The sequence below is a fragment of the Pholis gunnellus genome, assembly GCF_910591455.1.
Source record: "Pholis gunnellus genome assembly, chromosome: 6".
Lineage (NCBI taxonomy): Eukaryota > Metazoa > Chordata > Actinopteri > Perciformes > Pholidae > Pholis > Pholis gunnellus.
Window position 1 is genome coordinate 5,688,341 of NC_136532.1, and position 23,349 is coordinate 5,711,689.

General features: G+C 40.3%; 4 protein-coding genes across 4 annotated transcripts; 2 read left to right on the top strand and 2 right to left on the bottom strand.

The window, feature by feature from the left end:
• Nucleotides 1-3,447: 3,447 nt before the first annotated feature.
• On the top strand, nucleotides 3,448-7,407 carry il12b2 (interleukin 12B 2; the record flags this gene model as incomplete). Its single annotated transcript, XM_079160656.1, has 7 exons — nucleotides 3,448-3,550; nucleotides 3,651-3,890; nucleotides 4,134-4,239; nucleotides 4,365-4,555; nucleotides 4,876-5,024; nucleotides 5,105-5,215; nucleotides 7,267-7,407. Coding segments are annotated over 7 exons (1,041 nt in total), but the record flags the coding sequence as incomplete, so codon positions are not given.
• Nucleotides 7,408-8,508: 1,101 nt separating this feature from the next.
• On the top strand, nucleotides 8,509-11,602 carry LOC306697379 (protease-associated domain-containing protein 1-like). Its single transcript, XM_079161242.1, has 5 exons — nucleotides 8,509-8,672; nucleotides 8,892-8,992; nucleotides 9,110-9,219; nucleotides 9,676-9,843; nucleotides 9,956-11,602. Exons 1-5 carry the CDS (start codon nucleotides 8,597-8,599, stop codon nucleotides 10,074-10,076), a joined length of 576 nt encoding a protein of 191 aa, XP_079017368.1. The 5' UTR covers nucleotides 8,509-8,596; the 3' UTR covers nucleotides 10,077-11,602.
• Nucleotides 11,603-12,989: 1,387 nt separating this feature from the next.
• On the bottom strand, nucleotides 12,990-13,871 carry LOC306697150 (uncharacterized protein; the record flags this gene model as incomplete). Its single annotated transcript, XM_079160910.1, has 1 exon — nucleotides 12,990-13,871. The coding sequence occupies one exon, from the start codon at nucleotides 13,869-13,871 to the stop codon at nucleotides 12,990-12,992; it is 882 nt and encodes a 293-aa protein (XP_079017036.1).
• Nucleotides 13,872-18,663: 4,792 nt separating this feature from the next.
• Nucleotides 18,664-19,545, bottom strand: LOC306696800 (uncharacterized protein; the record flags this gene model as incomplete). Its single annotated transcript, XM_079160501.1, has 1 exon — nucleotides 18,664-19,545. One exon carries the CDS (start codon nucleotides 19,543-19,545, stop codon nucleotides 18,664-18,666), a length of 882 nt encoding a protein of 293 aa, XP_079016627.1.
• Nucleotides 19,546-23,349: the final 3,804 nt, after the last annotated feature.

A 23,349-nucleotide genomic window follows, 5' to 3' on the forward strand; every position in this document is an offset into this window, starting at 1 on the left:
CTGTCAGAGGTGTGTCCCCGTGAAAACAGGAGCCGGAGCTCATGTTTTATCTCAGGTGCTATAACTCTACTGGCCCAAGACCTCGTGGCTTTTCTGTAAATCTCTGGCAGAAACGGTGTCATACTGGGATTAAAGTTTCTAGAAGATTACAATGTTCCTACATCAGCACTATGGTCACCTCATCTCTGGCATTCACTGCTGAATATCAGCTGGCGATATGTCTTTGATCAATATGTTGCCAACCAGTCATGGAAGGTGAACGTTCAGCTTGTATGATGTGAAAGGGTCCAAAAAGGTTTGAATCAGGGGCACAAAAGAAGCCATGATGAGGTCGTGTCTCTGCGTGAATGTCACTGATTAAATGTGTTTTTGGTCGGGTGGATGTTGAAACCTTGACGGGCTGTCCCGACATCTGGACTGAAGTGACCTCAGAGCCGGGTTTAGAAAAGGTTCTTTGGTTTTAGGCCTTTAGGGGATTTGTATGCAAGTAACATTGTATTGTCCGGGACTTTAACATTGATTCATCAGATTCAGATGAAGAAAGAAAAGAAGAAGTTGAGTGACTCAAAACTGTCTTAAGACTTAAAGTGTGAGTGGAAGAAAAAAACCATAAAGCTACACTGAAACAACACTGCAACAATATTTACAATAAAACAAACTAAACTAAATCAAGTTGTAAGTTCAGTGGTAGACACACACACACACAGTTGTGCCTCTTCCTGGTCAGTTCAAGTCCCCCTGTGTGACCCATTCTGTCCTCCATAAGTAGATCAACTCGTATATTTACCGGCTCTGCATTCATTCAACAGCTGGACCTTTTTGTTGCAGCTATAGATTATCAATAATGTGAGAATTCACCACAGTCGCTGTAGTTGAATACAGAGAATACAGACGAGAGAGAGAAGGGTTATTAGAGTACATTAAATTAGCGGCAGATGCATGAATAATGCTGTTTACGCTTTTGAGGAACTGAAACCTGAAACCAACTATTTCTGTTCGAATGACCAGACAGGCTTCGCAGAATTTTAGGTCATAATGCGGTGACAATATGCTTGTCATACCGTAGATGCTGGATTCTAAGTAAATTGGAGTAAAATGTTCTTACCCACCGATCGCAAGAGCACAGAGATGACACCCTCCGAGGCTTTGTTTATTGAGGAAGTGCTTCATGCGCAGTTCGACACGTCAGATGACTGTTGATGATCTGTGCGGATGACCATGAGAACAAAAAGTGAAAAAAAGAACACAAGAACAAACACAAAAAAAAAAAAAGCTTGTGACATTTGGCCGGACAAAAGTGGGTGTCCCCGTACATGACTAACGGGGTAGGGACAGTCCTAGTGTGTGTGTGTGTGTGCTTTTTAACTGTGGGAGCATCAAATGTCTCAGAATGATGGGGAGGAGATAAATCATTAAAAAAAGGCCCAAGGTAACGCTGGGTAATTTCTGGGATTTGAGTCCAGAATGAGGATGTTTTTCATTCCAGATTCATTTGATGATTAATTATTTTCAGTTAAATGTCCTAGAACAGGGGTCTCAAACTCAAGGCCCGAGGGCCAAATCCGGCCCGCCACGTCATTCGAATCCGCCAGCAAGAAAAAAAAAAAAAAGGTTTAATAAAAAGTTACAAAAATAAATAATTAAAAGTTAGACTTGATAATAAAAATATCCCCATAGTCGAAATTATGAGATAGAAAGTCGAAGTTATGAGATAGAAATGATGAGATACTTAAACACAACACTCATAGAAGCAGCTCTTTGGCTGGTTACTCTACATTTCACATATAATGGATTGTGAGTACATTGAAGACGACTTTAAACGTGGCTTTACAACACATGAAATACTTCACGTGGGAAATTTTCAAACGCACCCTTGAAAGGATTTTAAGCTTTGAACAAAGTTATTGTAATAACTTGTGTTTGATATTTGTGTTTGCTATTTTCTTTAATAGTGTGATCGAGTAATGTGGGTTTCTTAACCCTAAATTAAAAGGATTTAAGTTATAATAACAGAAATGTGCTTAAATATATTTTTACATTTATATAACTGCATGTACACTACTTTTTCACTTGAATAAACAATAATCAAATGCAGAGACATTTATTTACCAATATGTTAGGGAGTAGTTACATTTACACAGTCTTACATTTACAACCGGCCCTTTGAGGGCGACCGTGATGCTGATGTGGCCCAGAGTGAAGATGAGTTTGAGGCCCCTGTCCTAGAAAGTGTGAGAAAATAGTGATAAATGCCCCAAAGCCCAAGTTGACATATTTTAAATTGCTTGTTTTTTGCTACAAATAATTTAAAAGATTTGTTTGATCATTGACAAAATTTCACATTTGAGAAGGAACAACTAATGATTTTAAGTCGGCATCTAAGGTTAAAAAACAAGACTGAATGGCTTGTCAGTTTCTGCTCGACTCTTGCAGACGAATCTCTGATCTTTAGATGAGAGAACCATTTGTGAATCTAAAAACAGACTTCATAGCTTCCACAAAAGGAAGCTCAGTAGAGCAGAGAGAGACGTAACAATCATCTCTGTAGACTTTCTATTCTACTTCTTTATGTTCTGCTCCCAAAGGCATATCTGTAGACTTGTCATTTTGTAAAATGACAGAAAAGGTTTAAGTTTTGAAGAACTTCAGGGTTGGGTGGATAGCATTTGCCTCAAAAATATGAGATTAAAGATCAAATGTGTGTGTGTGTGTGTGTGTGTGTGTGTGTGTGTGTGTGTGTGTGTGTGTGTGTGCGCGCTCTGTATCATTCCAGGAATAGTAATCAGATACGTTGTATCTCACATGCAGCGTTACACCGCGGTGTTTCAACTTAAAAGGTTGAGGGCAACCCCCCGCCCTACTGAACACCCACACCTAACACTTCTTATCTCCATCTCCACCGTCCCTCACTCGAAACTCGCACTTTTTGTCCACGACATTTGACATGCAAAACGGTGTCGAGGAAATGCGCCGCCGGTGAGCTCTTATCAGCTTTAATGCATCGCTCAGTTTCCCCTCACGCTTCCAAAGGTGACATGACGATGATGCATGCCACGATATAAAAATGATGCTCAATGGGCAGTTGCAGCATACGATCCTCTGGATTGCGACCACGGAACTTCTGCTCTCCTGATTTGTTGTTCTTTTCCATAGCTTCAGTGTAAACTCATCCAAAATGGTAAGAAATAACTATTGGAATTAAAGATGCTTCTTGTACTTATTATCTGGCCAGTTAATGTGCCAATTTATTTGTTTTAATTTGTAAATGATACAGTAAAACGGGGTAAAGGACCAACTTTGCTACTTCGGTCATTTTGCATTATTATACCACATATTCTCAACCAAAAGCTTTCAGCTCCTGGAAATGTGTCATTTTTCCCTTAATTTAAGGGATCATTATTGGGGTTTTAATGCTAGGAACTAATCTTTTAAAATATTCACCTCCTCCTCTTCCTGCTGTTTCCTCAGAAGTCTCTGTCACTGTGGTTATGTGGGCTTCTCTTCGCCAGCCTCACTGGAGCACATGGACTCAACCGCTTCCCAGAAAACTGTACGTCTTATTCACTCTCCACACATTTTTATATCTTTTTTTTAAATTGTCTTGAATGGTTCTAAATCTGTTCATCTGGTCCTGTTCTTAAATATGACAGTCGTGGTGGCGAAGAGGGACGACGCAAATCCAGTCACACTGACCTGCCGCACGAAGGCCCCCGGAGCCGTCACGTGGAAGTTTGAGGGCGAGGAGCCGGAGCACGTCCAGCAGAACGGACCACACCTGGTCCTGTCGGGGGTGGGCGACCCCATGTTGGGAGAATACAGCTGCTGGAGGGGAACGGAAATGTTATCATCCACCCATCTGCTGCTGGAGGCTGAGGAGGATCAAGAGTCAGGTGAGATGCTGCCGATTTCATTTTCCATTCTTTCTGCTGTTTATGTGCCATAAATGTCAAGAGAGTCCTTTCGAATAGAGGAACTTATTGTAACATCCAAAATGTGTAAAGTCTGGAAACTCTGTAGTATTGAGCCCTTCTATGATGCACTTCCAACATAAATGTCTTGCATTTAGGGACATTTTCCTTTTTGTTGGTTTCTATTAAACCGGTTTTCACTCACATTGTTTTTTTTATCTGTAGAGTCTCTCTCCATCAGTTGTCGGGCAAAGTCTTACGACTGTACCTTCAGTTGTGAGTGGACCCACAATGAACAAACAGCGGTGCGCCTTGGACTGGGCCCTGACTGGTAAAGATTTTTTTTAAAAAAGCAGATTCAGATAACAAATTACTAAGTAAAAGTATTGCAAAAAGTTCATACAGACAGACACCGACAAGCCTTTCTGATCTGTTGTTACCGCTCGTCCCCTGTAGTAGCAGTGAAGGTAGTAAGTCGTGTCACTGGGTCAGCGCCGATCAGCTCGTGGACGGGAGATTCCACTTCGAGCTGTCCCACTCGCTCTCGCCCTACGCCGAGGAGAGCACCATGCTGGAGCTCACCGCCGAGGCCATCGTCGACCTCTCCTTCGTCAGGACGACCAAGAGATTCTACCTCAGGGACATCGGTAAGCGGATGGCAAACCGAGCGTCAGAGGAAAATCACTGACGAAGTTTTGTAGTCGCAATGTATGAAAAAATAGATGATTCAATCTCGAAGGATGAAATCAAATATTTTGAATTCAAACGATTAGGGTTTGGTTCCGATGGTACATTGCAAAATTCTGTGTCAAATTGAATATTCAAAAATAACAGTTACAAAAACAGCTGTGATAACTTGCAACATTTAGAACTCAAGTACAATAAGACAAGAACGCAGGTAAATAAATACATGTTTACATGAATCCTTACTGATGCACTTTTTCCTCTCTATTTGTCTTCCGTCCAGTTCAACCCGACAGTCCCCAGATTGTGACGTGTCAGGAGGGGGAAGACGACCTGAAGGTGACCATTGAGCCACCGTCCAGCTGGTCAACCCCTCACAGCTTCTTCAGTCTGGAGCACGAGATCGAATACGTGTTGAAAGACAATGGCAAGGTACAAAGTCCAGCGATTCTCTGTTGCTTTTCTTGTTTTGTTTTTTTTGTTTTCTTACCATGTGACCTGTCTTACTCTAGCCTGGACGTTCCTCATCCGTCCTGCTGCCGAAGGGCATCAGCAAGCTGAGGGTTCGCTCCAGAGACCCGGTGGTGCTCTCAGACTGGAGCCAGTGGACCCCCTGGAAAAATGTAACCCACTGATGTTTTTCGAACCCATCGCTGTCTTCTCGTGCTCTGCCTTTCGTCCTTACGTGTCCACAATGTTCGCTCATGTCCTCTCACCCACTGTGTTTTTCATTGTGTCTCTGGCTGCCTCCCCTTTGGGGCAATTGCACACTGAAGCTTTAGGACAGAAGATCAGTATACACTGCAATTTATATAATATAAATAATAGATATATAAATATTATTATATATATATACATTATTTATATAATATAAATACATATTTATATTTAAACTATTTATTTATTTATTCTTAATATTTATTATTTATTCTAACTCATACACACAAAAAGTAAAGTAAACACCATTATAGACTTGATTTTTTTTTTAAGGAAATTCTTTCCCCAGTTTGGACCCACAGTGAACCAGCAGCGGTGCGCCTTGGACTGGGCCCTGACTGGTAAAGATTTTTTTTAAAAAGCAGATTCAGATAACAAATTACTTAAGTAAAAGTATTGCAAAAAGTTCATACAGACAGACCGACAAGCCTTTCTGATCTGTTGTTACCTAAATAGGGGGACAGTTCTGTGATTCAACATTAAATCTTATCAACCAGCCAAAAATGTCAGATGGGGTTTCATGGAGACCAAATCTTATAAAATGGGTCTTCTTGACATTGAAATCTAAGGAAATCCACATATTACCTCACTTCACACGAGTCTGCTGTTAGACAGGCTTTCTCATGACATGCTTCTCGGCCCTGTGTATTTCTGTACAAGTGTGTTGGCGTTTCTGTGTATTCTGTTTGGCGCCGTGCAAAAACAAGTGGTTATTAAAAGAACGTTGTGCTTCCTTCCTGATATATGTTCCTTCTTCATTTATGCGTCGCTTATGTCATGTGCACAACTACTGACACAAATTAGAAATCCCCATTGGATGCAATACAGTATCAGTCCACATTTATGTACATCGGGGGGTGGACAAAATACTAGAAACATAAGCCACTGAGCGTGTGTTATTTATATTCCTAGCTGGGCATGAGACGAAGAGACACGGCGCTTGTACTTTTTGTTACTCATCACTACTGGGTCACAGTACTTCAGTAACAAGTATAATGGGTGTCTGCTTTGATCATAATGTCTAGTCCCTGTTTGAATTCACACTAATTAATCTATCAGCAAACAAGTTAGTCCTTATAAAGAAAATCCGTATTCATATTTATAATATTCAATTGTTTTTAGTTGGTATTGAACGAGAAATAGAAGCTTTCCAGCATTGAGTACTTTTTATTTCATTTGATAAGATCACCTATAGTTTCGGTAGTAAAACCTACAATGAAATACCTGGCTTCTAATTCTTGTCATCCAACATTAAAGAAGATGAACAAGTTAACAGTAAAATAAAAAATGAAAGAATTTCTCACCTAAGACAGTTAGGAAAACAACGGGACACTCTTTCTCAGCGACTATCAGCTACAGTGTTATTCTAATATTTTTACTTTTTACATCAATATCATCATTCGACAGTTACACACGTGCTCACAGCACAGACCCTCTGAGGCACCAACTAAAACTAGCAAACCAGTTTTGTTATAGAGGACAAATGCACTGAAACCTAACAGTGATGATGGTATCAGTCGCTGTCTGAAATTCCATATTTTACTTTTTCCTCCTATAGTTTAGACAGGTTAAGAGGGACATTTTGCCATCTAATATTCACTGAAACTGGTTAACACGCCAAAAGATGAACATTAAAATAATTTAACATTTGGTTTAGATACTCACAAATCTTAAAAAGTAAAACAATTATTAACAGGCAGAGCGCTCTTTATCCGAGAGCCTCGCAAAGACACACCTGGAGCTGACTTGGCTTGAAGCTTAAATGACAAATAGCGTGCTCAGTGTGAAAGTGACCAAATAGTAACTCTTAAAGTTCTGTAACAGGAGTCATTCTTGATATTTATGGTCATTACTTGCAGAGACTGATTTCATTTTACACATCACAGTTTGTATGCATTTCTTATTCAATTTTCTTGTCATTGTGTCAGACCCTAATCTGTCATTTTACTCATTGCAGGTGAGAAGAAGGAACCTATGCAAATGCAAAAACACAGCAAAATCCTGCTGCCCAGAGTTGCCATCTGGATACTTGGACAACTGCAAGAAGAAACAGAAGAAAAAAAGGAAAAATGCCAAGCAGAGCCAGGCAACTTATTAGGAAGGTGCTCAATAAGAACATTGCAACTGGGATCCAGCTGATGTACAAACACCTTTTGTCTGGGAATAGTGGACGCGGATTTGGGTGTATTTCTCTGAAGTAATTCAATTGTATTTGTCAAACGATTCAACATTGATAGTGCAACACATGTAGCCGTGCAATAAATCTATATGTTCATGAAAGTCTTATTGTTCAGGTTTTGTTTAAACTGTCTGTATTTTATATGAAGGGTGCACTGCTTCAAGGTTATTATATTTGTAATCATTTCCTGAGCAGCTGGATAACTAAAATGTAAACTTTATTGCTAAACAGAGGAACTATTTTAGTAGATTTCTTTTTTTTTTGCATTTTATTTGCATGAAAATCTTGCAAGGGATTGGAATGCAAGCCATTCCCTCCTTCACAAGTGAGTTTTCGAAAATTGGTTTAGGACAACAACAAAAAGCAGCATTAAATCAGAACGTCAAGTGGTGATGAGCCTTAAGGTTGGCCTTGCAATATTTATTACCCAATGTTGAGCTCTGACTTGAAGAGAGTCCTTGTGGCTGAATTTGAAGGAGCTGTATTCAACATTCTCAACATTAATTACAGCTGAAAATAACTATTATCTATGTAAACTGTAAGAGAGCGATCGTTTCTTTTGAGAAATATGTTTCAAGGCTTTCTTGCCAAAAGTAAGATAAAGAAGATTGCATCATAAATATGACCCACAGAAGCTGGTTGACATAGCTTTGCATACAGATTAGAAACATTACATGAGATTGGTGTCACAAATATCATCTTATTCTCTGCAAGAAAGCAAATAAGTGCATTTCCCAAAATGTCAAACTATTGATTTAATGTGCTTCTCTTTCTATGACAGGCTAAAATAACATAAAATATGTTGACAAGTTGGCTGCTACTCTAGAATATAAAACTATCGTCTCCACATTGCACAGAGAGTTGTAATAGTTGTAGAAACGAACCAGGGGGCTAATGGAGCCCAACGATTCATTTTTGCCCCGCGGCCCCCTCGCAGGGTAATCCGGTTTTGCCAGATACGCATGCGCATGAAAATAACCGCGGAAGTGGCTGCTGACCTGCCGCACTGTTGTTGAAAGAACAACAGCTAGCATACAGTACCACACATGGGCGAATACCGCACAGTCTCGTCTACGTAGCGTTGAGGAGCTCTACAAATGTCTTGAAAATGGCAAAGGTTGTTCGGACGAAGGCTTTAGTTTTATTCCTCTGGAGCGTTTGTATGCACTTCAGTCGCATGTCAGGTGAATAAATTAGGGGGCGGGGGCAATGTTCAACTGCTAGTAGATAGCTAATTTAGCTAGCTAACGGGTCGTCGTAGCTTTTGTTTCTTTAATACCTGTGCATTTACATCTCATTTCACCCCGCTGATGTGTTTTACCAAACACTGGCTGCATACTGACGATGCAGTCATTCACATCTCTGAGATAAGCCAGCTAACGTCTTTCTCTGGTCTGCCCTAGGTCTCGGGATCAATGAGCTGCTTTACTTCCGGGTCATCAGTCCAGAGGAGATCGGGTACATCTTCAGCGCAGCACCTGCTAAAGACTTCGGAGGAGATTTTGTTAGTGCTCTGCCCTTTTCTGATTTCCCATTTGTTGGCTACGGGATTCTAAAAGCCCCAGACACGCGCACGCTCACCACCTAATCACGTTCCTCTCCTCTTTTTTTGGCCCACCAGACGTCATCATACGATGAGATTTTCCTCGTGCCAGCAGACCCAGCAGATGGCTGCTCGGAGTTGGAGGACAGAGAAATCATACAGGGACAAGTAGTGCTGGTGGAAAGAGGGTATGTATGTGTGCATGTGCCAGCTTCACCTGTATCAGCTTGGATGGAGTCAGTTAGTAATCTACATTGTAGATGTAGTTTAATATTAAGCTGCTTGGTAAACACAGGATATTGGCTTTGACTTTTAGCCCGCTTCAACCTAAATGATTCTCTTTCCGTTGTAAAGATATTTGAACAAAATTGCAGTAAGCTGGCTTTTCAAGAAGTACCAATAATCGAATGTGTCCCGTTAAATATCCAGTCTCAATACAAACACAGCCTTGCTTTACGAGTCATCTGTAGAGAACAACATTTGCAGACCTGGGTTCTTGTGGGATATTATGCGACTTGTAGTTAGTTGTAAGATGCAGGGAAGACGTTGCTTTTCTGTAATGTTTTAATCAAACCGCCTTTCGCGCCGGCCTTTTGTGACTCCTCACAACTTCCTTCTCTGTTTGTGTGCGCGCGCCCCTGCAGAGGTTGCTCCTTCGTACAAAAGGCCCGACACGTGGAGGAAGCTGGAGGCAAAGCCGTTCTGATCGCCGATGATGCAGCGGACAATGACAGCCAGTACCTCGACATGATCACCGACGGAAGCGCTGCCAAACCAAGCATTCCTGCCCTGTTCCTGCTGGGACGCGATGGGTAAGACGGATCATTCAGACCTGTTTTATTTTAGATTAACGCAATACATTTTGGGACATTAACAACCCCCCCCCCCCCCCCCCCCCCCCCTGCCCTTTTTGATGTATTCTAGGATGATGATCAGACGATCGCTTCAGAGACAAGCGCTGCCGTGGGCTGTCATTTCCATTCCTGTCAATGTTTCCTCGTTGGCCTCATTCCCACTCAAGCAGCCCCCGTGGACTCTGTGGTAGAAATGAACCCGCAGCCTCGCAGGGAGAAATTCTTCAGTGTTAAACAAATACGCAAGAACTGCCAGTGGACCAGTCAAATTAGCACATGTACACATGGTTATGTCACGCTCAAACACGTGGCCAGAGGCATGAGGAGCGAGCCTTTCAACGGTGTCCGAGTGGACTCTTCGACCACAGCTGTTGAACCAGGTGAGGACAGGCAACTTCAGCAAGAGACACGCATGCTTATTCTCAGTGCTCAGCTTAGTCTCCAGATACTTCTGTACGGACGATTTGTTGGTGAAACCGGAAAATTGACGTTAATATGACTCATATTAGATTGAAGTGCACCATTTATTTTTGCCTTGTGAAATAGTACAAGTTACGCAGGCCGCTTTGGGGGGAAAACAACAACAACACAGGCCCTGACACCATATATTATTTAACTCTTGTACATTACAGCATACCAGGGATGTCATCTCACTGTAAAATGATAATAAACTACTGCTTAGTTGCATGAAGTTAAACAGGGCGGCACTCTGACCCAAAGGTTTCTCATATGGTTAATAAACATGAAGTGTTTTTTTTCTTGCATAAAATCATTTATTGCCTTTCTGAGGTACACAACTTTAAAGACTCACATTTTCTGTCTGCTTGTGTCTGTTTTGCAAATATACTAATATTAGCGCAAAGGCAGAATCTCTTCTGCCAAAAATAAAGCAAAAAGTAAATGCGTTGAAGGTCACAATACGTCTTCGTCCATTAATGGCAGCTGATCAATGAATAAATAGTTCATCTTGGATTTTATATGGCATGCGATGATGTTTTGTATCTGCTTCTATATTCTTGTAAATGTTTATTAATGATGTGCAAAGAGGTCAGTACGATTCTTTGAAATTGAATCTGGAAAACTAGAGCACAAAACATTTCAAACGAGAGTCATGAAGTATTAGATTTCTGGTTTTAGTTGATCTCTCACATTTATTTTCATACCCCACACGGTTTATTTTCAACAGTTCAAGTTCATTACAATTACTGTATATTCCTGTTATTTAAGGTTGTTGGTCGTTTGCTGTCATTTTTACAATATACAGTAGTTTTGTACAGATATTAGAATGATACATTCAACTTACTGGACTTATACCATGGCACCTGCATTTTATTGGACTGTCTGCTACTTGCAACAGTGTTCTTTAACATCTTTAATTTTCTTTGTCTTCAGAGAGCTTGAGCTTCTTTAGGAAATATAATGTGAATTGTTTATTTCTTTTTGCTGAAATTTATAATTTCTGTGTGAGAACATTTGAATCTGAGAGATTTACTGCTTTACTTTAAGGTCTCTTCACTCGTAGATGAAAGCAGAGGAGACAACGATTGTGTAGTATTTATTTGTTCATTTAAAGTAGAAATCAGAAGTTTCTAAGGGTCTGTATTTGTCTACCACTCAGCATATGGGTAACGTAGTCTGTAATTTTAAATTGTATTGCCTTATAATGTGAAAGCCATTATTGGCCATGTTCATTTACATTTTCTCTTAGAGAAAAGGGACATGCATACAATAAATAAAAGATATTGCATCATGATTAGAGCATTCTTTTTTGTAAGTATGTTTTGCGTTTTTCCATCTCTATTAATATAGTTTGTGGACTCAGAAGGTTACTGAACGAACTAATATCTAACGTTTCAACCTCACACCGATCCTCACAGAGGTGTAGTCTGTGATATCAGGTGTGGTGGTTATTAGGAACCCAGTGAAAACCGCTGTCTTTTTTTTCCTCCTTTTTTTCCCTTTCATTTCTACCCAGTTAATGAACACGTGCTGAGGAGGACGGCGTCACTGCGCCGCCTCGATTGCGCATCTTCAACATGCACGGTGTTGTTCAATAGGCCTAAATCGCGCGCAATTGTCAATGTGTAGTGTTTGCGATCCGAATCCTAAAATCCGCGGACGACAGCCAAGTATACGCTCATCCCTCCTGCTCAGTGGTAACTTGGTGTCGAGTACAAAAAGCAGCTTTACGCACAAGTACATGTAACGCTCCGCAAATGTTGATGTATAAAAGCTTACGGGCCACAGCAGCTACACCAAACCCAAAACCATAACAGAATGCGCTTTATATATAAAAACACCACAAAAGCCAAAGATGACATGACTCTGCACTCGACTGTGTTTTAAAACAGGACTTATAGCGATTCAGCACCACAGCAGCGTGGACAGCGACACTGCTGACAGCAACGTACAAACGTGAGAATTGATGGGAAAACATAATGGAAGCATCGGTGATACAAAATAAATACATTTTAAAAAACAATGTTTTTCCGTAAATGTACGTTCATTAGCTCAGTAGGCTACGCCGAGTTCTTCACTTGTCATGTTCAGCTAGACAGATATCACCTGGAAAGAAACTCTGCCCACCTGTACCCTCACACATTATCAGAGCAAATAAAAGATGTAAATGTAAATTTGTGAAATATATAGATAATTAAATATTTCACACTTGTTGACATCTTACTCACTTCTAATTTCAAGGCAGCTGCAGCTGCATTAGTATGAACTAAGCTCACCACTAGCCCACAGCACATCATTTAACATTTAATATGAGCTGTTTCAGGACTGATGGGCCACGTGAGACCTCGTAAAATCTAGAAAGCCGTGTTAAAGCAAAAACTATAGGCTTTAATCCAAATGATTCTGGTAAGATTAAGTAGAGAGAGAGAGGGAGGCAAAATAAACAGTTGATCAGCTGGTGGTCCTCGGGTTGTTATTTCCATGCCTTTTTACTCCCTTACCGTGACAGGAGCCGACTCTAAAGAAAAAAGGGACAGACATAAAATGAGGTTTAGATTATAAGACATTTATAGGTTGACCATGAGAGTGACTTTTGCATGCAGTGTGTCCCCCCCCCCCCCCCCCCCCCCCCCCCTCCCACCTCATTACCTCCTTCTACATCTCGGACACACTCTGCCCCACACCGTCTTGACCAGAGCTTCCCTCAGAGACGGACTCCCCCAGATGTACACGGACGGCGTGCACACCGCGTTGAAGCGAGCCATGATGGCGAACAGATTGGTGGCCTGGTTCCTAAACATCAGCCCTCTTCCTAACACAAATTTGATGATGATGTTTAAAAAAGAGGGGCACCACAACACCAAGAAGCTTACGACGACGAATATAATAATCCTCAACGATTCCTTCTTGCTCTCTTTGTCGGCGCCGGGAGGGTCTCTGTTGAGCTGGAATCGGGCGACCACGAACAGTTTGACGGTCATGACAACTTTGGTGAGCACGATGATTTGTAAGAATATAATACTGTAAACATACAGCTGTAACGCTTTGGAAAGTGGCACAAAACTTAAAACGATCGACTGACTATAGACGTGAAACCAACAATAGACGTTTGCAGAGATAGCCACCGGCCGGGTTATATAGCGCGTGTAGATGAACGGATGACAAACAGCAAAGTACCGGTCAAACTGTGCGAATAGAAATGTCATCACGTTCACCCCGAGGAGAGCCGGTAACATGTTGTGAGTTCCATTTCTGGACGGATATCCCTCCTGAACATCGAACAGACCGAGATAATACACCGAAACCCCGACCAGAGTGTCCGCAATACTGGTGTTCAGCATGAAAATGAACCGGTTCTGGAGGCGGAGGGCTCTGGTGGCCAAGATGGTGACGACCACGGGACCGGCTACCAGAACCACGGTTGTAGCGAAGACGAGCTGAAAACCAAAAATGAGAAAATCCTCAGGACTGTCGAAGTTCACTGAGAGAGGAACTCCTCCAGAGTCTGTGATGTTGGAGAGGAGCATTGTTCCAAAAATGCGCTTTGTATTTAACGTCCTTTTATAGCGGGTTGTGAAGCCACTGCCCATGTTATCTGAACTGTTTTTTTTTACCCCATGAGGCATGACCTCATCTCACTTTTAATATCAATGTTGAAGCTTAAACTTTTTAAACAATGACAGACATTTAAGCTTTTTTTTCATTTTCGGTTTCTTTTTTTCCCCATTTATTTAGGCTTTGTCAAATAAACTCTTAACAATAGAGTCTACATGTGTTTTCCTTCAGTTATTCAATTTGATTATTCAGATTTTTCAGAGAATTCAGATTTTTTTAATGGATATTATAAAACAGGGACAGAAATAATTAATAATAGTATGTCAAAAAAAGTCATAGTATAGTAAAAAGTCTAAGTTTTGTATGAAAAAAACCCACAATAATATTTTGAATATATTTATAGAAAGTCACGGCATAATGTGTCAAAAATACATTAACGTAAAAATATTATATTGAGAAAAAGTCATAGTATAGAATAAGTCAAATAAAACGCAATAAATAGTCATCATATACTATCTTTAAAAAAACGTACTTGTAAAGAATGTAAAAAGTATCGTATGTGATACTAACATTATTTAAAAAATGTCAGTCTAGTAGCTACAGGGGTTGGAAACCTTTATCCAAAGAGCCATCTTGCCCTATTTTCCACCAAATGAAATTCGTCTGGAGCCGCAAAAGCTATTTGATGTCACAGTCTATAAAGTTTTATATATAGTTATAATATATATACAAAAACTATAGTTTGTTGTATTCATGAAATTATAGAACAAGACAAGAATAAAGACACTTGTTGACATTTTATTGCTATTTGACGTGTTATAACAATATCAAACTCTTATGAAGAGGAGAGTTTGCTGCAGCAGTTGAGGAATCGCTCTTTTTCGATCATCTCCAGCGTGATACTTTCCAGCAAATGCTGTGTGCTTGTTCTGGAAGCGTCTTTCAACATTACATATTTGTTGTTTGCACATTTCTCGCCACATATCAAGCATACAGGTAAGCCAGCATCGTTCGCAGTGAAAGCAAATTAATACGTCCACGCAGAATTAAACTCTCTATTTTCCTCCATGACTTTTCTTCTTTTGGATTTATGCATTGATAGTTTACCGAGGGCGGGGGTCTGCAAATCATGATCACCAAAATGGAGGGAACGGCGCTTTACTACGTAAGATGCAAGTGGCAGATCGTGTAGCACGGCAGTTTTTGAATATATTACTATTTTACTCGACAGAGTTCGAATCCAGGTTGATGCGATCTTTCCATAAATATATTTTCTTCAATCTATTTCTTCATACGTGGCTGTGATGTAGTGCTACACTTGTACAATCGTAATCCCCGCAATATATATGAGATGTGGCTTTTAGATCTCCAGCAATATTTGTGAATGTGTGACGAATCTGGCAACAGAGGCAGAAAACAGCTACTGCTGTTACACGAACACAACACACGCACGAAGGGAAACCAGTAGGTCTGGCACTCACTGCATGCCCAGTGTACGTGAATAGTCACGTGATATTCGTTTTCAGGCATTTAAGTCTGGACGAGATCATCTCGAAAACGATGCTTAAACGCCGTGTGCACTCTAAAAAGCCCAACTTCAAATTTGTTGTACTAACACCTTTTTTAAAGTTGAGTCAACAAATCCCTTTGAAAAAAGTTGAGCTAACTCAAAATATCAACTTTACTAATAAGGAGTGCAGTCCAATGAAACTTTTAAGTTGAGAAAACTTAGCATAATGGTTTGGGCATCTGCTGAGGTAACTAAGGCCACCATGGGTAGATGTTAGTAAACATATATATATATATATAAATACATATACATCTATACACATTGACACTACTTTAATTATATATTGTAACCTATTGTACCCGAGCGAGCCCAATTTGGGGTTCGTTCAGTTCCGAGGTTCGGTTCCAAATGTCATAGAATGGACTTTTCATAAAAAAATATTATTATTGCTCCATAGGCTACATGCTATATACCAAATTAGCGAAGAAATTCTGAGCAACTTAATCATGTAAACCATTTTACACACTGCAAACACAATTATACACCATTATACTAACTAACTAAGAAGATTGTACACAATATCACGTATTTTTGGCCACGAGTCGGCGTGCTTTGCACTACGGAGAAGGCTACGAACAAGGTGCTAACGATAGCATGGCCGACCAATAGTCTGTCAGCGAGAGAATTCGACCACGAATCCAGAGATATCTTCCTAATTTCTCTCCGTGAAAGCATTACAGAGATACAAGCCAACAAGCACCACAACAACAAGCCACTCAGCAGCAGACCAACCGTGAAAGTTCCTTACTTTGAGATGAATCATGAAGAAAAACGTTCGATATTACGTTCAAAGCTAACTTGCTATGTTGCTATGCATGTCCTCTCTCCCTCTCATGTGTTTACTAGAGAAGAGGGGGGTCAGCCTAACGTGTGGGACCCGGGGGAAGGGGGACGAGCTTTGGGCGAATGGAATTTTATGCACGGGATTGGAAGGCGTTTCTTCCATTTTTATGGGCTAAAGTCTCTGTCAATCAAAACCAAGGTTCTATCCGCACTACTGAGACTCTAACCCAGGGGTGCCCAATACGTCGATCACGGAGGTAGTGCTGGTAGATCGCATGCCATTCAAAAAATAATTGATGTCCTCATGGCATTAGCCACTTGATTGACGTACAGTGCAGCCAGTCTGAGATCACGAGGTTCATTTACATTTTCTCTTAGAAAAAAGGGACATACATACAATAAATAAAAGACATTGCATCATGATTATAGCATTCTTTTCAGTAACAATATTTTCCATCTCGATAAATAGTTTGTGGACTCGGAAGAATACTGAACAAATTAATATCTAACGTTTAAACCTCACACCGATCCTCACAGAGGTGTCTGTGGTGTGTGGTGGTTAGGATCCCTCTTTTTTTTTTTAAAAGAAGACACATCAGTAATTAATAACAATTATGGATAGGTGCATATTTTTTATCTTTCCATTCCGACTATTTATTGTTCAAAAAAAGAGTTACACCCAACTAAATTACAACAGAAGGTTTTCTCCTTTCATTTCTACCCAGTTTATGAACACGTGCTGAGGTGTTTGCGATCCGAATAATAAAATCTGTGGACGACAGCCAAGTATACGCTCATCCCTCCTGCTGAGTGGTAACTTGGTGTCCGAGTACAAAAAGCAGCTTTACGCACAAGCAACAGCAGCTACACCAAACCCAAAACCTTAACAGAATGCGCTTTATATATAAAAACACCACAAAAGCCAAAGATGACATGACTCTGCACCACAGCAGCGTGGACAGCGACACTGCTGACAGCATACAGACGAACCTCTGTGGGAATTGATTGGAAAACATAATGGAAGCATCGGTGATACAAAATAAATACTTTTTAAAAAACAATGTTTTTCCGTAAATGTACGTTCATTAGCTCAGTAGGCTACACCGAGTTCTTCACTTGTCATGTTCATCTAGACAGATATCACCTGGAAAGAAACTCTGCCCACCTGTACCCTCACACATTATCAGAGCAAATAAAAGATGTAAATGTAAACTTAAAACATATAGATCTATAGATTATTAAATATTTTACACATTTTGACATCTTTACTATAACTTTTCTAATGTCAAGGCAGCTGCAGCTGCATTAGTATGCACTACAGCTCACCACTAACCCTCAGACCACAGCACATCATTTAACATATGAGCTTTTTCAGGACTGATGGGCCACACGTGAGACCTCGTAAGATCGAGAAGGAAGCCGTGTTAAATCAAAAACTCGCATAGGCTTTAATCCAAATGATTCTGGTAAGATTAAGTAGAGAGAGAGAGGGAGGCAAAATAAACAGTTGATCAGCTGATGGTCCTCGGGTTGTTATTTCCATGCCTTTTTACTCCCTTCCCGTGACAGGAGCTGACTCTAAAGAAAAAAGGGGCAGACATAAAATGAGGTTTAGATTATAAGACATTTATAGATAAATAGGTTGACCATGAGAGTGACTTTTGTATGCAGTGTTTTTCTCTCCCAACATGCGCGAATAGAAATGTCATCACGTTCACCCCGAGGAGACACGGTAACATGTTGTGAGTTCCATTTCTGGACGGATGTCCCTCCTGAACATCGAACAGATACTAACATTATTTTAAAAATGTCAGTCTAGTATGTCTAAAAAACGTCTTAGAGAAATAACATTATTTTATTTCGCATGAATCTGCGGGGCCCCTTTGGAGCCTCTTTCTCTTCTGTACAGTATTTCTCTCTCAAACCTGCTCCAACATTTGCTTTCTAACAACTTCTTAAAACACATTATTTTGGGAATATTAAACATATAAACACACAACTGAGTTAATTACTTTCATAAAACTAAATTTTAGCAAAGGGACTATTATCAAGAAGAGTCCTCAAGATTAAATCTAATATTGTTTTCCCCCTTTCAACACGAGCCGCGTGCAGAAGTCCTGCTCAGAATTCAGTTTAACCTTTGCTTTGCCTTTTATTCACCCTCACGTGCAGCAACGTTGGGCTTTTACTCAGCTGAATAACACATTCGCTATTGTTGAAATATGTTTCTAAGCTAACTGAACCTTATACAGTTGATACACTTCTGAATAGAATGCCTTACATTAGTGCGTTAATAGTTCATGGCAATGGCTGCAACTAAATCAAATCACAGCATAAAAAAAAGTTGAACATTATAGTGCATTTTGCGTGCGGTTCCGCACAGTGTGTCCCCCCCCCCCCCCCCCCCCTCATTACCTCCTTCTACATCTCGGACACACTCTGCCCCACACGGTCCTGACCAGAGCGTCCCTCAGAGACGGACTCCCCCAGATGTACACGGACGGCGTGCACACCGCGTTGAAGCGAGCCATGATGGCGAACAGATTGGTGGCCTCGTTCCTAAACGTCAGCCCTCTTCCTAACACAAATCTGATGATGATGTTTAAAAAAGAGGGGCACCACAACACCAAGAAGCTTACGACGACGAATATAATAATCCTCAACGATTCCTTCTTGCTCTCTTTGTCGGCGCCGGGAGGGTCTCTGTCGAGCTGGAATCGGGCGACCACGAACAGTTTGACGGTCATGACCACTTTGGTGAGCACGATGATTTGTAAGCTGACAATGCCGTACACGTACACCTGCAATGCTTTGGAAAGTGGCAAAAAAATCACGACGATCGTTTGGGCGTAGACGTAAAGCCAACAAAAGACGTTTACAGAGATAACCACCGGCCGGGTTATATAGCGCGTGTAGATGAACGGATGACAAACAGCAAAGTACCGGTCAAACTGCGCGAATAAAAATGTCATCACGTTCACCCCGAGGAGAGCCGGTAACAAGTTGTGAGTTCCATTTCTGGACGGATATCTCTCCTGAACATCGAACAGACCGAGATAATACACCGAAACCCCGACCAGAGTGTCCGCAATACTGGTGTTCAGCATGAAAATGAACCGGTTCTGGAGGCGGAGGGCTCTGGTGGCCAAGATGGTGACGACCACGGGACCGGCTACCAGAACCACGGTTGTAGCGAAGACGAGCTGAAAACCAAAAATGAGAAAATCCTCAGGACTGTCGAAGTTCACCGAGAGAGGAACTCCTCCAGAGTCTGTGATGTTGGAGAGGAGCATTGCTCCAAAAATGCGCTTTGTATTTAACGTCCTTTTATAGCGGGTTGTGAAGCCACTGCCCATGTTATCTGAACTGTTTTTTTTTACCCCATGAGGCATGACCTCATCTCACTTTTAATATCAATGTTGAAGCTTAAACTTTTTAAACAATGACAGACATTTAAGCTTTTTTTTCATTTTCGGTTTCTTTTTTTCCCCATTTATTTAGGCTTTGTCAAATAAACTCTTAACAATAGAGTCTACATGTGTTTTCCTTCAGTTATTCAATTTGATTATTCAGATTTTTCAGAGAATTCAGATTTTTTTAATGGATATTATAAAACAGGGACAGAAATAATTAATAATAGTATGTCAAAAAAAGTCATAGTATAGTAAAAAGTCTAAGTTTTGTATGAAAAAACCCACAATAATATTTTGAATATATTTATAGAAAGTCACGGCATAATGTGTCAAAAATACATTAACGTAAAAATATTATATTGAGAAAAAGTCATAGTATAGAATAAGTCAAATAAAACGCAATAAATAGTCATCATATACTATCTTTAAAAAAACATACTTGTAAAGAATGTAAAAAAGTATCGTATGTGATACTAACATTATTTAAAAAATGTCAGTCTAGTAGCTACAGGGGTTGGAAACCTTTATCCAAAGAGCCATCTTGCCCTATTTTCCACCAAATGAAATTCGTCTGGAGCCGCAAAAGCTATTTGATGTCACAGTCTATAAAGTTTTATATGTAGTTATAATATATATACAAAAACTATAGTTTGTTGTATTCATGAAATTATAGAACAAGACAAAAATAAAGACACTTGTTGACATTTTATTGCTATTTGTCGTGTTATAACAATATCAAACTCTTATGAAGAGGAGAGTTTGCTGCAGCAGTTGAGGAATCGCTCTTTTTCGATCATCTCCAGCGTGATACTTTCCAGCAAATGCTGTGTGCTTGTTCTGGAAGCGTCTTTCAACATTACATATTTGTTGTTTGCACATTTCTCACCACATATCAAGCATACAAGTAAGCCAGCATCGTTCGCAGTGAAAGCAAATTAATACGTCCACGCAGAATTAAACTCTCTATTTTCCTCCATGACTTTTCTTCTTTTGGATTTATGCATTGATAGTTTACCGAGGGCGGGGGTCTGCAAATCATGATCACCAAAATGGAGGGAAAGGCGCTTTACTACGTAAGATGCAAGTGGCAGATCGTGTAGCACGGCAGTTTTTGAATATATTACTATTTTACTCGACAGAGTTCGAATCCAGGTTGATGCGATCTTTCCATAAATATATTTTCTTCAATCTATTTCTTCATACGTGGCTGTGATGTAGTGCTACACTTGTACAATCGTAATCCCCGCAATATATATGAGATGTGGCTTTTAGATCTCCAGCAATATGTTTATGAATGTGTGACGAATCTGGCAACAGAGGCAGAAAACAGCTACTGCTGTTACACGAACACAACACACGCACGAAGGGAAACCAGTAGGTCTGGCACTCACTGCATGCCCAGTGTACGTGAATAGTCACGTGATATTCGTTTTCAGGCATTTAAGTCTGGACGAGATCATCTCGAAAACGATGCTTAAACGCCGTGTGCACTCTAAAAAGCCCAACTTCAAATTTGTTGTACTAACACCTTTTTTAAAGTTGAGTCAACAAATCCCTTTGAAAAAAGTTGAGCTAACTCAAAATGTCAACTTTACTAATAAGGAGTGCAGTCCAATGAAACTTTTAAGTTGAGAAAACTTAGCATAATGGTTTGGGCATCTGCTGAGGTAACTAAGGCCACCGCGCATGGGTAGATGTTAGTAAACATATATATATATAAATACATATACATATATATATATACACATTGACACTACTTTAATTATATATTTTAACCTATTGTACCCGAGCGAGCCCAATGTGGGGTTCGTTCAGTTCCGAGGTTCGGTTCCAAATGTCATAGAATGGACTTTTCATAAAAAAATATTATTATTGCTCCATAGGCTACATGCTATATACCAAATTAGCGAAGAAATTCTGAGCAACTTAATCATGTAAACCATTTTAAACACTGCAAACACAATTATACACCATTATACTAACTAACTAAGCAGATTGTACACAATATCACGTATTTTTGGCCACGAGTCGGTGTGCTTTGCACTACGGAGAAGGCTACGAACAAGGTGCTAACGATAGCATGGCCGACCAATAGTCTGTCAGCGAGAGAATTCGACCACGAATCCAGAGATATCTTCCTAATTTCTCTCCGTGAAAGCATTACAGAGATACAAGCCAACAAGCACCACAACAACAAGCCACTCAGCAGCAGACCAACCGTGAAAGTTCCTTACTTTGAGATGAATCATGAAGAAAAACGTTCGATATTACGTTCAAAGCTAACTTGCTATGTTGCTATGCATGTCCTCTCTCCCTCTCATGTGTTTACTAGAGAAGAGGGGGGTCAGCCTAACGTGTGGGACCCAGGGGAAGGGGGACGAGCTTTGGGCGAATGGAATTTTATGCACGGGATTGGAAGGCGTTTCTTCCATTTTTATGGGCTAAAGTCTCTGTCAATCAAAACCAAGGTTCTATCCCCGCACTACTGAGACTCTAACCCAGGGGTGCCCAATACGTCGATCACGGAGGTAGTGCCGGTAGATCGCATGCCATTCAAAAAATAATTGATGTCCTCATGGCATTAGCCACTTGATTGACGTACAGTGCAGCCAGTCTGAGATCACGAGGTTCATTTACATTTTCTCTTAGAAAAAAGGGACATACATACAATAAATAAAAGATATTGCATCATGATTATAGCATTCTTTTCAGTAACAATATTTTCCATCTCGATAAATAGTTTGTGGACTCGGAAGAATACTGAACAAATTAATATCTAACGTTTAAACCTCACACCGATCCTCACAGAGGTGTCTGTGGTGTGTGGTGGTTAGGATCCCTCTTTTTTTTTTTAAAGAAGACACATCAGTAATTAATAACAATTATGGATAGGTGCATATTTTTTATCTTTCCATTCCGACTATTTATTGTTCAAAAAAAGAGTTACACCCAACTAAATTACAACAGAAGGTTTTCTCCTTTCATTTCTACCCAGTTTATGAACACGTGCTGAGGTGTTTGCGATCCGAATAATAAAATCTGTGGACGACAGCCAAGTATACGCTCATCCCTCCTGCTGAGTGGTAACTTGGTGTCCGAGTACAAAAAGCAGCTTTACGCACAAGCAACAGCAGCTACACCAAACCCAACACCTTAACAGAATGCGCTTTATATATAAAAACACCACAAAAGCCAAAGATGACATGACTCTGCACCACAGCAGCGTGGACAGCGACACTGCTGACAGCATACAGACGAACCTCTGTGGGAATTGATTGGAAAACATAATGGAAGCATCGGTGATACAAAATAAATACTTTTTAAAAAACAATGTTTTTCCGTAAATGTACGTTCATTAGCTCAGTAGGCTACACCGAGTTCTTCACTTGTCATGTTCATCTAGACAGATATCACCTGGAAAGAAACTCTGCCCACCTGAACCCTCACACATTATCAGATCAAATAAAAGATGTAAATGTAAACTTAAAACATATAGATCTATAGATTATTAAATATTTTACACTTTTTGACATCTTTACTATAACTTTTCTAATGTCAAGGCAGCTGCAGCTGCATTAGTATGCACTACAGCTCACCACTAACCCTCAGACCACAGCACATCATTTAACATATGAGCTGTTTCAGGACTGATGGGCCACACGTGAGACCTCGTAAGATCGAGAA

Bases quoted from the DNA above. Each gene is read 5' to 3' on its own strand.
- LOC306697379 (XM_079161242.1), top strand. From the start codon at position 8,597: ATGGCAAAGGTTGTTCGGACGAAGGCTTTAGTTTTATTCCTCTGGAGC. The intron at 8,993-9,109 runs GTTAGTGCTCTG...TTGGCCCACCAG, and splicing joins AAGACTTCGGAGGAGATTTT to ACGTCATCATACGATGAGAT. The intron at 9,844-9,955 runs GTAAGACGGATC...GATGTATTCTAG, and splicing joins TTCCTGCTGGGACGCGATGG to GATGATGATCAGACGATCGC.